A 16,535-nucleotide genomic window follows, 5' to 3' on the forward strand; every position below is an offset into this window, starting at 1 on the left:
TCGTTGTTGACAGAACTTGGCTATGAAATAAGAACTTTTAATAATCTATCTTGGGGGCAGCTAGGTGGCTTAGTAGGTAGAGAACCAGTCTTGGAAATGGAAGGTCCTGGGTTCAAATATGACCTTGGACAGTAACTAGGTGACCTGTAACAACCTGTAACAAGACATTCCTCCCCACCCCCCTTGCCTAGCCCATATGGCTCTTCTGCCTTGGAACCAATATATAGTGTTGGTACTAAGATGAAAAGGTCTAAAATAAATACATGAATAAGTGAATGTACCATGTTCTACTTTTCTCCAAGTGGTGCATAGGAAAATATCCCCTAGCTTAACATTTTTACCTGTTAATTTGTTTCTTTGTTCATTTCTTCAATGATTAATTTCAAATACATACATACATACTTGAATACCTATGGGATGACTTAACATTGGCTGGGTAACACATGGGTTAATAGGAGAAATCACTTAACCTACAAGTGCTTCTATTTTCCTTTTGACTACTGGTCTCGCAGGTAGCAATGCTCCCATCTACTAAGGGTCTGTAAGATCCAATATAAGTAGGGCAACTAGGTAGCATAGTGGATAAATTTTCAGGCCTGGAGACCAAATGTCAAATCTGTCCCCAGAAACTTCCCATCTGTGTGACCCCAAGCAAGTCACTTAATGCTGATTGCCTAACCCTTGTCCCTCTTCTATCTTAGAATTGATACTAAAACAGAAGGTATGGGTTTAAAAATATAAAAGATAGAATGTAAGTTTCTTGATGCCAGGGACTGCTTCATATTTATTTGTCTTTGTCTACGTGAAACCATTTTTGATATTTTAAGATTTAAATTTTCTGCCTTCCTCACTCCTCCCTTTCCTGAGAAAGTAAATAGTCTGATATAGGTTATACCAGTGCTTTCATGCAATACATATTTCCATATTGCTCATGCCATGATGGAAGGTCCATATCACACATACAATAAAAAAAATTAATGAAGGAAATCGTATGGAAGGTAGAATGTTTTATCTCTAATCTGACTACTAGTTCCTTCTTTGGCTATAGATGACATTTTTCATTATGTGTCCCTTGTGAATATTTTGGGAACTTATTTAGTCCTTTATGATTGATTGTTATATAATCTTTCTGTTGCTGTATACATTGTCTTCCTGGTTCTGCTCACCTCATTTTGCATCTGTTCATATAAGTCTTTATAAGTTTTTCTGAACTCATCCTGTTCATCATTTCTTATGGTGTAATAATATTCAATTACAACTATATACCACAACTTGCTCATCCATTCCCCAAGTGATGGGCAACCCCTTAGTTTCCAATTCTTTGCCATTACAAAAAGAGATATCCAAAATATTTTGATACAAGTAGGTCTTTTCCCCTTATTTCTAATCTCTTTGAGATACAGACTTAGTAGTGCTATTGTTGGGGTAAAGGATATGCATGGTTTTATGACCCTTTTGAGATTGGTTCCATGTTGCTTTTCAGAATGGTTGTATCAATTCACAATTCCACCAACACCAACTTTCACACATCCCTTCCAACATTTTCCTTTTTGGTCATGCCAGCTAATCTGAAAGGTTTAAGGAGGGATCTAAGAGTTGTTTTTATTTGCATTTCTTTAATAGTGACACAAGCATTTTCTTATATAACTTGTTAAAATTTTTTCCTCTGAGAACTGTTTGTTTATATCCTTTGACCATTTTTCAATTGGGGAATACTTTGTGTTTTGTAAATTTGACTCATTTCTCTATGCAGTTGAGAAATGAGGTTTTTGTCAAACACTTGCTATCACATTTTCCTTCAAATTTGTTGTTTCTCTTCTAATCTTGGTTGCGTTGGGTTTTTTGTACAACCCCTTTTTAAGTTAATGTAATCAAAATGATCCATTTCATTTTTTGCAATGTTCTCTTAAGTTTTGTTTGGTCATAAAATTTTCCTTATCTATAAGTCTGACAGGTAACTTTCCCCTAATTTGTTTATGATATTACTTTTCATTTCTAGGTCAAGTATCCATTTTGACATGATGCAAGATGTTGGTCCATGCCTAGTTTATGCCATTCTGTTTTCTATTTTCCTTAATAGTTTTTGTCAAACAGTGAGTTCTTTCCCCAAAAGCTTGGATGTTTGGGTTTATCAAACACTAAATTGCTATGGTCATTAACTGCCATGTGTAGAATACCTAATCTATTCCATTGATCTATTACTGTTATTTTTTTTAAACCCTTATCTTCCATCTTGCAATCAATACTGGGTATTGGTTCCAAGGCAGAAGAGTGGTAAGGGCTAGGCAATGGGGGTCAAGTGACTTGCCCAGGGTCACCCAGCTAGGAAGTGTCTGAGGCCAGATTTGAACCTAGGACCTTCCATCTCTGGGCCTGGCTCTCAATCCACTGAGCTACCCAACTGCCCCCTACTACTGTTATTTCTTAACCAATACCAGATTATTTTGATGATTACTGCTTTATAATATAGTTTGAGATCCAATATGGCTAAGCCTCCTACCTCCATATTTTATTTTCATAAAGTCCCTTGATATTCTTGGTCTTTTGTTCTTCCAGATGAATATTGTGGGGTTTTTTCTTCTAATTTTTAAATAGTTTGATTGGTAAGTCTCTGAATAGGTATGCCCCCAGGTATTTTATATTGTCTAGTTATATTATTAATAGATACTTAATGGATAGATGGTGTGGCTCACAAAGGTAAGTGTTGTTGTTAAGGCTGGCAAATCACTTGAATTCTGCAATTCCAAGCTGCATCTTGTAGAATTAGGCATCGGGTGTCTACATTAAATCAGAAGGCTATCAGGCTACCAAACAAAGGGTCTTAAGGGCAAAAGAACCTGCCAATCAGCATTGGCAACAGGCAGCTTACTAGTTCCATAAGTAGTGGCTATTCTTTCAGCCAGGTGTGGGAATGTAAAGAGATCTAAAATAAACTTAAAGCATAGTGATCGATCAATACTAGTTCATATATAGTTCCTGCCATCAAAATGTTTAAAATCTAATAACAAAGTGATACATGTACATAACTCATTGTAATGTAAGTTAATATTTGATTCATTTGATTAAATGTGCAAAAGAGGGGTCTGAGGAAGAGAAAGGATCACTCCAAGTTGGAGAAAACAAGAAAGTAAAAAGGTGACACAGAATAGCTGAGCTGGGCTTTAAATATTTGTATATTAGAAGGATGGATGGAAGTTTAAGACTATTTTGAAAGGACCAAGCTGTATTTTTTGCAATAGTACATTTGTACACACTAGAGATAGGATGAAAATTACTCATTTCAAAGTGAAATTATAATATCCCATAGTTATTTGTAAGGTGCATTTGTACAAAATAGGAGAAATCACAATAAGTTACAATAAAACAATTTTTAAAAATTCTGATATTATACAGTTGGCACACCTAATCCTTCTAATGTCTAAAAACTAAACATCCATATTTATTTGTTTCTGACATTGAAGCTACAATTCTACTGCCCAAAAAAAAGAAAAATGTGGATACATTCCTATAGGAAAAGATGGAATATTTCAGACCGTTTCTCATTCTTTTTGTTACTCATGGTGACTCTTTTCAGAGTTAAGAATTAACTCTTGAATTATGAGGGTTGGATCTTTCCTAGGTCATTAACTCAGTTCTTAACCCCTGAAGACCACTCATTTAGCTTTCCTGACATAAAGGCAAAGAGAAAGAGAGATCAACATTTGGAGAAAAATGCCTGAATAAAACTCCCATTTGGAATAAGCGATACCCAGGGAGAAGAGGAGAATCATGGATTTACAGGCTTTCTTAAGAGTTAGAAAAGAAGAAGGCTATTGAATTTTAATATAAGGGAAGTGCAAAGGAGAAAAGAAGAGCAAGATTTGCTTGATGAAAAGAGGACGGTAATCAGCAGTAATCCTCTAGGTTACTGTCCTGGTCAACAGTAACTCATCTTTAGATTTGTATGTCTTTGGGCTAAACCATTATCTGAAGTGTTGGGAGCAGAAGGTCAAGAAGTTAAATTTGCCTACTGGTAGCTATTCTAACCCTTGCACATTTCACAGGTATCATTTTAGACTAGCCAGAAGTATCCACAACAACTTCCCCCTGGGTCTATAGAGGAGAGAGCAATTCAATTTAACAAGGGTTTGCTATGTGCAAGGCACTGGGGATACAAATGTATCCCCCCTGTTATAGAGAGAGCTAATTTAACGATCTAATAGGAAGTTATGGCATATACCCTGAATTTTACAAGTGCAAAAGAGACAGATGATCTTTTAGAAATAGAAATTGGATGAAATTATTCTCCATGGAATACCTCCATTATTCAAAGTCAGGATAACCCAAATCTGTTGCAATATCTATTAGAGGAGGTAGTGAGGCTCAGAATTGGGAATGGGGTGGAGGGTAGGAGAGGAGCATCTAGGTAATTCAGTTTGAGAGAATGTCAAACATAGATATGAGTGGTCCTGAGTTCAAATCCAGTCACGGTTACTTTCTAGTTGTGTAACCCTGGGCAACATACTTAATCCCCATTGCTTAGTTCTTTTGCCTTGAAACCCATACGTGGTAATAATTCTAAGACCGAAGTTTAAAAAAAAAAAGTGGAGGGAGGTGGTGTTGGAAAGGGCTAGGGTTTAGGCATCATTTCAAGAGCCATAAATTCCTGGTTTGGGGCCTCTGCAATTCAGCTGACTTGCTGGGACCTTGGGCTGAACACTCACCCTTAAATCTGTTTTTAAGATAACCTTTTATGTGAATTACTCCATTGGAATTACAAAAGATTACCCTAAGGGTTCCAGTAAATTTAAGTTCAGCCAGCCCATTTGGTTTGTTTAAAACCCCTTAATTACTTAACCTATGAAGGAAGAGGGGCCCTGAGACACATAACATTAAAGATTTTGAAGCTCTTTGCTAACCCATCTAAAATGAATGCATGAAGAGTTCATGGTGCTTGTAGTTCAAAGGAAGTAATAAATCCCCTCCTCCTTTCAAGGAGCTTATATTCTAGTTAGGAAATAAGATAGTAAAACTTATTAGCAGATAATAGAATAAAGTGTATAATCTTGGGTGATGTAGGGCTTGGTGAATGGGAGTCTCAAGACCCAGCTTGATATCTGGGATCCATAAAGCATCCTGAGATATAAGTAATCTTTCCAGAACTCTCTCTTAGCCTCTTGTTTATTCCTTTTATATATGCCTATTGTGTTTTGTATTTTGATGTTATCAATTGTATTTTTAATCCCCCCCAATAGACCATAAACTCGTTGAGATTGGGAGAACATTTTATTTAAACTAGTGCCTACCATTCAGTAAATATGTAGTCATTTCTTGAATAGATGATCAGTCAGTCAAACATTTATTAAGTGCTGAATCTCAGGCACTGAACCGTGTGCTGGAGATACCGAAAGAGGCAGAAAGCAGTCCCTGCCCTCAAAGAGCTCACAATCTAGTAACTGAATGAATGCTTTATTTAGCAGTGGGGACTGGACTGGATTTGGATAGAGAGGGTTTGGATCAAGAGAAAGAACATCAGCAAAGATACTTTTAAGTCAATGAGAGACTGAAAATCAATTTGCAGAAATCTGGCCCCCACACTTCTATAACATCTCTCCTTTTGTAGACAAGATTACTTCATTGAGGAACCAAAATACTTGTTCCATTGGAGAGGGGCTCCTTTGTTCCTAGAGTCTGCCTTTTAATTTTTTTCTGTCTGTACAGAGCTAATGTAATACAACGAAACAGAGGATAACAGTAAAATAGACATAATGAAACCGATTCCACAGGGTTGTTATGAGTATCAATTGAGATCGTTGTGCAATAGCTCTTGGCAAAGTTTTCAGGTTTCACCATTATAAATAATACTACATAGCACATTGAGACAGAAGGTGAAAAGTCAATCTAGCATCCAGAAGTTTGGTCTAAATGACACTGGATTCAGACATGTGGGAACATTAGAATAAAAGACAATTTTTCTTTATTGGTCAGTTTCCTATTATGACACAGGTTCAGAATGATTAAAAAAAATAAGAGCCTTGGGGCAACAAGGGGCTTCAGTGAGTTGAGAACTAGACCTAAAGATAGAAGGTCCTGGATTCAAATCTAGCCTCAGATACTTCCTAGTCATGTGACCCTAGGCAAGTCACTTAACCCCCATTGTCTAACCGTTACCACTCTTTTTCCTTGGATCTGATACTTAGTATTGATTTAAAAACAAACAAACCCTTACCTCTCATCTTAGAATCAATACTTTGTATTGGTTTCAAGGCTAGTCAATGAGGGTTTAATGGCTTGCCCATGGTCACACCACTAGGAAATGTCTGAGTTCAAATTTGAACCCAGGACCTCCTGTCTCTAGGTCTGGCACTAAATCTACTGAGCCACCTAGCTCCCTCAGTATTAATTCTAAGACACAAGGTAGGGGTTTAAAAAAACCATCACCTTATTACAAAAATACATTTAACCCCTAGATTATAGCAAGTTGTATCCAAAATCTTGGAGGTTAGGAAGATATTAGGAAGGGTTAGAATAGAGGTGATGTCATCATGGCAGTAACTATTTTATTAAAAATGTAACTTCTAGGGAGAGAGAGAAACTTTGGGAGCCAGCAACGGAGCTTATAGGATCTCTCACACTCGTTTATTGTGTAAATCTCACATTTTGTCTAATTTTAGAGTTTTTCTATTAATGTGGATCTAAATTAGAGGGACACTATCTTCATCTAGATCAAAACTAACTACATATGTCCAGAGATAGATGAGATCCTTGCCCTCCAGCTTGCTAGTTGTGGTTTTTATTCTGGTAGATATCCCAGGATAGCCTGATTTTTCTAGAGGCTGGAAGAAGCCCAAGGAGGTGCCTGATAACAGGACTGAAGTTAGTACTGATCTGGAAACTTCAAGAAAAAATGAAAAATCAGAAGGAAACAGTGGTGGGAACCACCTAACTGGTTGAGTGCTTTGGACATCAGAAATAATACAGATGAATTTGCGGACCATAGAAATGAGAATGAATTTCTTTGGGAATAAAAGAGTATGAGACTTCATCCTGTTGAGTTTAAAGAGCTGGGAAACTATGATTTGAGAAATGCAGCCAGGAACTCCTACCCATAAGACTATTTTACACTGATAATATTTGGTTGCTAACCTTCATTGGTAAGAAAGATATGGTTAATGGTTAGGATAGTGACTTTATTTGAAAGTAGTTATATTTCTTTCTTGAGTTTTATTGTCTACTTACAAGTGCTTACACCCTTGACATAGAATACTTTCAGGCCTGAATCTGATTTCCTAGACAGATTGAAGGGGTGGTCTTGGGGATTTATGAAGGTGCGCTATTTAAAAATATGATTCAAATGCTACCTCTCTTGTAAATAGTTATATTTTGTTCATAGAAAATGTTTCATCAAAGAACAGATGTTTCTTTTATCTTTAGCAAAGTTTGAGAAATTTTGGGTTCATAGGAAGAGAAATGAGTTTTGATCAACTTGCTAAATTAGGAAGTCTTACTAAGCAGAGTTTTGATGAGGATATTATTGTTTCATTTGGGAAACTAATTTGTATAATCTGTTTATCATTCTCTTTCCTTGGCTGGGGCTTTTAACCTCTTTTGTTTCAGAATATTCAACTTGTTTGAAAGGTCATTAAGGGAAGACTATTTTACTTGGAGGGGAAACTCAGCTTAACCTTGGGACTGGTAGCATTTGGATAGGCACATAAAGGGAGCAGTATGAGCAAAGCTGTAGGGCAGCAAGGTGGCACAGGCCAGGCCTGGAGACTTCCTGGAAGACCTGATCAAATTCGACCAAAAATATTAACTAGCTGAGCCAGTCACTTAACTGTTTACCTCAGTTTCCTCATCTGTAAAATGAGCTGGAGAAGGAAATGGCAAACTACTCCAAGTCTCTTTGCCAAGAAAACCCCCAAAATGTGGTCACAAAGAGTTGGACATGACTGAAAAGGACTGAACTTGAGCGGATAAAGTGGGGGAAATAAATATGGTGTGTTGGGTAGGGAAGGAGCATTAGTAAGCAGACCACTTTGGCTGGAACAAAGTAAGAATTTGTGTTGTACAATAATGGGGACTGAAGTTAGGAAGATAAAGTAAGACCAGATAGTGGAAGGCCTTGAGCACAAAGCTAAAGATTTGCTTTCTATCCTTCAGCCAAGGGGAAAATTTTGAAAATTTCTGTGTAGATGAATGAAACAATTAAAAGTATTTTTGTAAAATAAGACTGGCAGAAGTATATAACAGAATGGAGATGGGGGTGGGAGAGTGGGAGACATGAGACTAGAGGTCAGAAAGGAGAAGAAAAGGTAAGAAAATCAGCATTTATTACACACAAACTATGTACCAAGTACTATGCCATGCAGTTTATGTCCTCACAACAGCCATAATGAGGTAGGTGCTATTACTATCTCCATTTTACAGCTGAGGAAACTGAGGCTAACAGAAGTAAAGGGATTTGCTTGGGTCATAAGCTATTAAATGTCTGAGGCTGGATTAGAGCTCAGGTCTTTTTGATTCTGGGTCCAGTGCTCAATCAACTGTGACACTCAACTTGAAACTGGTAAGGATCAGTGCCATGGTACAAATGGAGAGGACTGACAGGTGATGGTCAAGAGACACATTAATCCACAAGGAAAAAAGTGGGAGCTCTTCTCTGGAATCCTAGTTTCTTGCGACCCTCATTTATTCTGTCAGCTTACAATATGCTACCTGGGGAAAGTCCTGATCCTAGACTCTCTTTAACTCATCCAGTAACTCAGTTCTTGTAAAATGATCACCCCTGACATTTCTGGCTTCAGAACTGGAAAGAGTCCATATTTTCTTTGGGGCAAGAGGTGTCTGCTTGAAGAGAGCTCTGTTTGCAGAGCAGTTTTTGGGGTCAGGGCCCAACTGACACTAGCTCAGCTAGTAAACCTGAGCTAATGACCACTCGTGTGTTGGCTTATGGAACACTTTGCTCTGCATTCTTTAAAGGGGGGGTTGGGAAAAAGGAAAGAGGAGTTTTAAGGAGGAAGAAAACTGGAAAAACTGGTTAGTGTGTTTTCTCTTTTTTTTTCCTCATTGTACTGCGGCTGTTGTATTCTCATTTAAAGCATTGCCTTGCTCTGTTTAAAATTTGGCAGACCATATGTAAGAAACCGTGCATTTTTTTAAGGGGCAATGTTTCTGATTATATTTTTCTCCATGATGTTGATATCTGTACCCTAGGATGGCGGGTGCAGTGCCATTCCTTGGCTCTTGTCTTCTATGTGGTGGCACCTCAGACAGTGAAGTGTGCGCCCTGATTATTAAATAATGCAGGCTGCAGCTTCATTGTTAAATAATATAAGAAAAACCAATTTCTTGTATAAACTAGACATGTCTATTGATACATATTTATTTCACTACTATTTCATGCCATTAGTAGGCATAATGATCCACAGATTATTGGGAAAACAAAAATCCTTTTTAACATTTCTTTCTAGCCCCATATCCCTTTGATCCTTGGATAATGGTGATTTAAAATCTACAGTGTGTCTTATGCACATTACCTTATTTGAGCCTCATAACAACTAAGTGAGGCAGAGGTGTTATTAAAAAGATACTAAGACTTAGCAGTTAAGGATTATCCATGCTCCTTTGGCTAATTGGTGTTAGAGGAAGGATATGAATTCAGTTCTTCTAACTCCAGGTATTGGACTCTCTTCACTTGTGCCATGTCAGTTGGGATCGTTTCCCTTAAGATATACTTCATCCCTAGTAAAAGGCGTTTAGCCTTTCATTCTATAATTGGGTATATGACTTCATGCAGAAACCTTTGAAAGAGAATTCTCCTATAATATATGAAAAACCCAGTGGAATTGCTCGTTGGCTCCTGGAGGAGGGGAGGGAAAGAACATGAATCATGTAACGATGGACAAATATTCTAAATTAATTAAAAAACTTAAACAATAAGGCATGAATAAGGTTGGATTAGTACATATCTGAAGCCTCTGGGTGCCTAATAAGGGGGAAAGGAAAAAGAAAAAGGAGAAGCGGAAAGAGTAAAGACAAACTTGGCCGGATTTAAAGTTTCCCTAGGGTTGGCCCTGACAATGACTGATTGCTGTCGGTAATGATTTTGGTGGCTTCACAGGGACTAAAGAATATTCCAGATCAGCAGAGAAAGATACATGCAGTTCAGTAGGATATTAGTGTTAAGTATGTTTCATTTAATGCTCATTCCTTGAAATTTATCTTGATAACTTTTGATCAGAATATTGAGATAATAAGAGCACCCCATTCCCTCACCAAGCTGGATAATAATTTTTGTACATAGTGAGAAGAGAAGCTGATCCAGGACAGCTATTTCAAGTTTGCTTATTGATGGTATTTGCCTCGTGCCATGGAAGAGAGTTAGATAGATCTTTCCTGACAGAGATGACCTGAAAATATCTCCAAGTCCTCCTGAAATTGGGAAGAGAGCCAGATTTAAAAGATGTCATTAATTCTCTACAGGTCAGTCTTATGAAATCCGACTTTTGGAGAATCGGAAACTGGGAGATTTTCAAGATCTCAACACCAAATATGTGAAGGTAAGGAGAACTGTAATCCCTTCTACTTTCTGGCTCCTGATATTTTTTGATGTTTACTGGAAACCTTGGGCTTCAATCTGAAATTCTGAGAACCTGGATTTGGGTGGAACATGCTATAGAAAAGACTGGAAAGCATAATCCTATAGACCTTTGTATTTTATTTTTCATTTTTTCAGATCAACAATCAACAGTCAATCAAGAGGTAGTTCTTGAGGGACTTGACTATATACGGCACTCATGCTGGTTACTGTGAGGCAACACAAAACTCTAAGCAGGTCTTGCCTTTTAAGGAGATAGTTGGGAGGACAAAATTGACAGATAAAAACATTACCAACAATACAAAGAACTGAATAATAGATTTATAATGTACAGTAGTGCTATAGGTGGTTAAAGGAATAGAAATCCCTCTGGGCTAGAGTAGTCAGAGAAAGTTTCATGGAGAAGATGAGAGTTGAAATAAGCCTTAGATATTTGTTACTGTTTAGATAAGAAGTGGGAATGAAGAGTAGGAACATTCCTGGCAGAGGCAACAAATAAATCCTCTCGGTGGTCCTGACCCAAACTTTGCCTTTTAGAGTATCATCCGTGTGGTTTTCCATGACCGGCGGCTACAGTACACAGAGCATCAGCAGCTGGAGGGCTGGAGATGGAGTCGTCCTGGAGATCGAATCCTGGATATTGGTGAGTCTTTCTTGTTTTGGATTTTGCCTGAATGCATAGGTCAAAATTTGATCTGTGTTGTATTCCTTCCCAAATGCCAGTACATGATAATTTGATGCCCACTATGGACATGGTGGGCATCTATGGACACACACATCAGTTAATCAACATATACTTAATTAAATATTTGTCTTGTACAAGGAATTATTGTAAACATAAAGATGATTATTATGTAGACTGTGCCCTCCTAGATTTTAGACTATTTGGGAACATAAATATTGTAATTCATGGCAAAATATGTTTAAGATCCAAAGCATAGGGCAAATATGTTATAGACATTCAGAAAAAAAAATGGCTGCAGACTGGCAGGGTCCAGGAAGATGTTAGTCAAGAGGTGGGATTTGAATGGTACTTTAGAAGATAAGTGAGATATTGATAGGGGAGAGTTACTGGGTGGTCTGGGAGAAGCATGAGCAGGTGCAGTGTCTGTTCTTATAGTTTATGTCTTGCTATGACTTTTCTCTGAGGATTTGAGTAGATGAGCTCAGGCTACTTAAGAGTTTTTCTTTTTTTATTCAGATATCCCTCTCTCTGTTGGCATCTTGGACCCCCGAGCCAGCCCAACCCAATTAAATGCAGTTGAATTTCTGTGGGATCCTTCAAAGAGAGCTTCAGCATTCATTCAGGTAATAGTTGTTCTCTTTCTCACTCTAGGACTAGTCACACAGTTAAATATTGGCATTGCTGCCAGTCCTCAAACCAAATGCAGTTGGATAGGCAGGAATAAATCCCAGATAACAATTATATAATAATTGAATGTTAAACAGTGATTTATTGACACAGTGCAATAGAAGTTCAGAAAAGGGAGAACTCAATTTAGAGTTTAGAACTTGTCTAAGACTGGATGGAGCTAGGACGGGACCTTTGCTAGGCCATATTTATTGAGAATCTAGGACGATTGTGTAGAAAACAGAGGAAAATCGGTGGAAGGGGAGGGAATTGCAATAGGGCAAGAGAGGGAGCAAAGATGCCCAGGGATGAGAATAAGTGAGATATGTATATATTTGGAGAGGGCAGGATGAGAGGATTCTGGAGAGAGGGGGACAGCCAGTGAGGAAACTTAACAGAAGTAGTAGCAGATGAAATTGGATTGGTAAGGATAGAATCAGGTAAGAAAGCATTTTGGATTTCCACCACAGAAGATTGGATTTGACAGGCAATAAAGAGATATTATCCTTCTGAATGATATATTGTAATTCGCTTTTATTCAATAGTTCAGTCTGACCTTTTCATTCATTTTGCCACCTGCTTATTTCTTTTCTTCCAGGTACATTGCATCAGCACAGAATTCACACCCAGGAAGCATGGGGGAGAAAAGGGAGTTCCTTTTCGAGTGCAAATTGATACTTTTAAACAGAATGAGAATGGGGAGTACACAGAACATCTGCATTCTGCCAGTTGCCAGATCAAAGTGTTCAAGGTGGGGATTACTATGTTTTTCTCTTTCCTGCCCAGGCATAAAATCTGTGGGACTTTTTACCTCACTCATGTTTTCTGTTGGGTACAGATAAGAATCTTGTGACGGGGATGGTTTTGGTGATTGGAGGGAAGAGACTCTTTCAGAGGGTGTAGGGTCTAGGGATTTTTTAATAGCTTTTAGAAACAGAAATCTATCCAGACATGGTGGCTCATACCAGTCATCTCAACTGCCAGGGAGGCTCATAAATCTTGAGCTCTGGCATTTTGAGCTGCATTGGGCTTTGGTGATTATGTATCAGCACAAAGTTCTGTATTAATATGTTTAAAACCCTAGGAATAAGGGATCATGATGTTGCCTAAGAAGGGGTGAACAGACCTAGGTTGGAGAAAGAAGATCAGAACTCCCATGGCATTCAGCAGTGGGGTTAGGCCATGAGTAGTCCATGGACTTTCAGTTTGAGAGAGATGGGGAAATGTAGTCTTTAATAAAAAGAAACAAAGGTAAAACCTCTTGTTTCTAGCTAGAACTTTGGCTTGTCTTGGCAAGAATTGGGGGATTTTCCCATTATAATTTTTCTTCCCAAATACCCAAAGATGATCCAAGATTCCTAAATTGACTAGCAGATTTAGAATAGGCCTACCTTGATTTATTTTCAGTTTATAGAGTCTGTGAATTTGTGTTGGATCTGTGTTTTCATTTTTGGATTTGATGCTCTCCAATAATTAAGATTTGTTGAGGAAATGATGGTATTTAGCCTGGGGGGGGGGGAAGACTTAGGAGTGGGATCTGGGGTGGGAGAGATACAATGTATGACTGTTAATATATGGAGCAAGGAAGACCTGGGTTTAAATCTCATCTCAGGTTCCTAAGAGTGATGTGACACTATACAATCATGGAACTTCTCTGTGCCTTAGTTGTAGTCTCATCTCTACAACAAGAAGTTTGGAACGCAGTGGTTTCTAAGGTCCCTTCCAACTGTAAAGCTACTGTGCTATGACTAGTAAGGAAGAACACAACTCTCTCCAAGTAAAATGGGCTACCTTGTGTCAGGCCATAAGCTCACCATCACTGGATATGGTTAACCTATTAGACAATCCCTAGTTTCCTTCAAAGCTTAACCTTTATAAGAAGTCTATTCCAAACTCCCAAATTGCTTATGTTCTCCACTTCAGAAATTTCCTTAATATATTTTATATTTTAATATTCTGTAGATAGGCTATTTCTTTCCAATTGAATGTAAGTTCCTCAAGGGCAAGGTTATTTCATTTTTGTATTAGTATTCTGAGTACCTATCATAGTGGCTTGCACACAGTAGGAATTAATAAATGCTTTTGGATTGAATTGAATGTTTTAAATTCATATCTGGGGCAGGAATTTGCCCCAGGTGAACTTTGAGTTCTTTTCCAACCCAGACTCTAGTTCTACGAAAAGACTTGAGCCATGCAAAATGAATGTATCGGACAGTCTTCTTTTCCCAACTGGTCTTTGGTAAAAGAAGTCTCTTCCCTTTTTGCTTCATACTCATTCCTTTTGCTCCTGTACATTACTTTTTTCTGACCACATATTTCCTAAGAGGAAGTAAAAACTGCAAGTTTACTATGGTGTTCCCAAAAATGTAGAGTCTTTTGGAAAGGGAAGTCATTTGTAAGAGTTCTGTTCAAGAGGCAGATAGGTGGCTCAGTGGATAAAGAACTAGGCCTGGAGGTGGGAGGTCCATGGTTCAAATCTGGATTCAGACACTCTAGCTATGTGACCCCGGGCAGGTCACTTAACCCCCATTGCCTAGCCCTTATAGCTCTGCCTTGGAGCCTCAGTATCAATTCTAAGATAGAAGGTAAGAATTAAAAAAAGAAAAAGAATTCCGTTCAGGAGAGTAATTAAATTGATCTCAGGGCCCTTCCTATAATTCATAACTGAAGTGTGAGCTGCATATCCTAGGTAAGGATTAAATTAAGGCCCTGGGAAGAGGAGTTAGTCCTGCCTTTCAGGAAATTGCTTGGAAATAATGAACGAAATTCCTTTCTTGGTCCTAGGACTCTCATATGGATCTGGAGATATTTGGATCCTAGTCAAGTTCTTTTTCTTGAAATTCTTAAAAATTTCCAAAACTGGTTTCACAAAATGCCCTAGGAGATAATTTCTCTTTGATCTACCAACTGCCTTTCATACAAGCTGTCAAATGAGTATGGAGTAGGGAACAAGAAAGGTTGAGCAAAATTGTCAGTTATTCCCTTTGCAACTCTTGTCTCCTATGTGAAGCAGGGGAGCAGAGGATTCTGTAAGGGAAGTCCTTCTGAGGAAAGTGGAGAACAAGAGGTCTCAGCTTCTTAGGAGCCCAGTTTTTTGCATGCTCTTGCTTTGACCATGGATTGAGATATCTCAAGTGGTGACGCTATCTGGTTGGCAGCAATTACTGAGAAAGGAGTGGAACAGCAGGTGCTTATGGAGGACCAGCTTCCCCAATTCCCTAGTACCATCTATCCTTCGGCCTGAGATCTGCTACCTCCTCCTTATTCTCTCTGTGTTCTCTCTTCCCCTAGCATAAGCCATCCCCATGTATACCCAAGATTCCATAAACACTTGGTCAGGGGGGGAAAAATGAACAAAAATCTTCTTTGTAGAAGTTATTCTAAACTAGATGTCTGATATGCTGGAGAAGTTTATATCTGCAAGTTTGTCACATGTGTGATGTAGGAGATAGGTAGGAGGTCCTTCTTTTGTGGGACGATAACTTAGGGAAGAAATGACAAAATATGGAAATGGGGGCAGGCTAGGAAAAGACCTCCAGTGTCTAGGAGGCCATCGGTTTCAAGTTTCTGAGTCTGCATTCAGATTTGCTTTTCACCAGAGAGTCCTCTTCTTTTGAGATGGAATTGGCTTATCCAGGCGGATGGTCTATCATGCAAAGTTTGGAATTTATCACAACTGGTTCTGATACTCTACTCATTTGGCATCTTTAACTTTTGCTAGTTTTAAGCTAGGGTACACAAAGAGAGTCTATAAGAATTATTTGGCTGATCTCTGGAGCTACTTCTGTAGCAGCATTAGGGTAGCAAACAACTTAAACCAAATTTATGTCTCTTTACCATTAGATAAAATAGATGGCTTATCATTAGAAGTATAGGCTTATCTGGAAAGCAATGATACTTCTCCAAAGGCAAAGATGGATCCCAGAGATTCAGGCAAAATTTATTATCTAGAGCAGAAGTTCTGGTTTGAATACTCAATAATGAACCTTTTCAGCTTGTCTCCTTACCTATCCCCATAAAGTTAAGCTGAGAGAAAAATGAGTTCAAATTGAATTATCTGGGAATCAACACATTATCTCTTGAACACTGAATCTTGTGTTGGGTATTATAGGAATATAGAAAAGTAGAAGACATAGTTCTGGCCCACAAAGAACTTGTAATCTACTTGGAGAGAGATGAGAAGATATAACACAAGAAGTCCAATAATAATACAAGGCAAGAATATAGATGATTGTCACAAGTCAAGTGAATGACTTTGGTACCAACTGAGTGTTAGGTTAAAATTGATATCTCCACATTATTATTTTCCATAAAGTTTATTAATAATCATTTGAAATAGAGAAGTTAGATAGACATAGATTTAAAGTCTCGTTCTTTCTCTAAGTCTGACCATGTGTAGCTCATCCTGCAGGATCTCAGGATTCCTGCCTGCTCGGGGAAGTATAGAGCCAGGTGGGGTCCACCCCACACCCTTTTGTTTACATTCATGGACACAGCGTTGGCATGTAAAAAATGGGATGAATCCTGTTGGCAATCAGGAGGGGGAGGGGATGAAATTCCCTCTACACAGGAGTACCAATATCTTCATAATTATGCCTATTTCCA

At 38.2% G+C, this 16,535-nt stretch overlaps 1 protein-coding gene across 2 annotated transcripts in view; it reads left to right on the forward strand.

Moving 5' to 3' along the window:
- Window positions 1–16,535, forward strand: part of TFCP2L1 (transcription factor CP2 like 1) — a 64,559-nt gene that overhangs the window by 19,326 nt on the left and 28,698 nt on the right. For both annotated transcript variants that reach the window (XM_007494041.3, XM_001362498.5), the window contains 4 exons: window positions 10,465–10,541; window positions 11,117–11,222; window positions 11,781–11,887; window positions 12,529–12,681. In XM_007494041.3, coding sequence (XP_007494103.1) covers window positions 10,465–10,541; window positions 11,117–11,222; window positions 11,781–11,887; window positions 12,529–12,681 — 443 coding nt within the window. The remainder of the gene's footprint in view (window positions 1–10,464; window positions 10,542–11,116; window positions 11,223–11,780; window positions 11,888–12,528; window positions 12,682–16,535) is intronic.

This window comes from Monodelphis domestica, chromosome 4, assembly GCF_027887165.1.
Source record: "Monodelphis domestica isolate mMonDom1 chromosome 4, mMonDom1.pri, whole genome shotgun sequence".
Classification (NCBI taxonomy): domain Eukaryota; kingdom Metazoa; phylum Chordata; class Mammalia; order Didelphimorphia; family Didelphidae; genus Monodelphis; species Monodelphis domestica.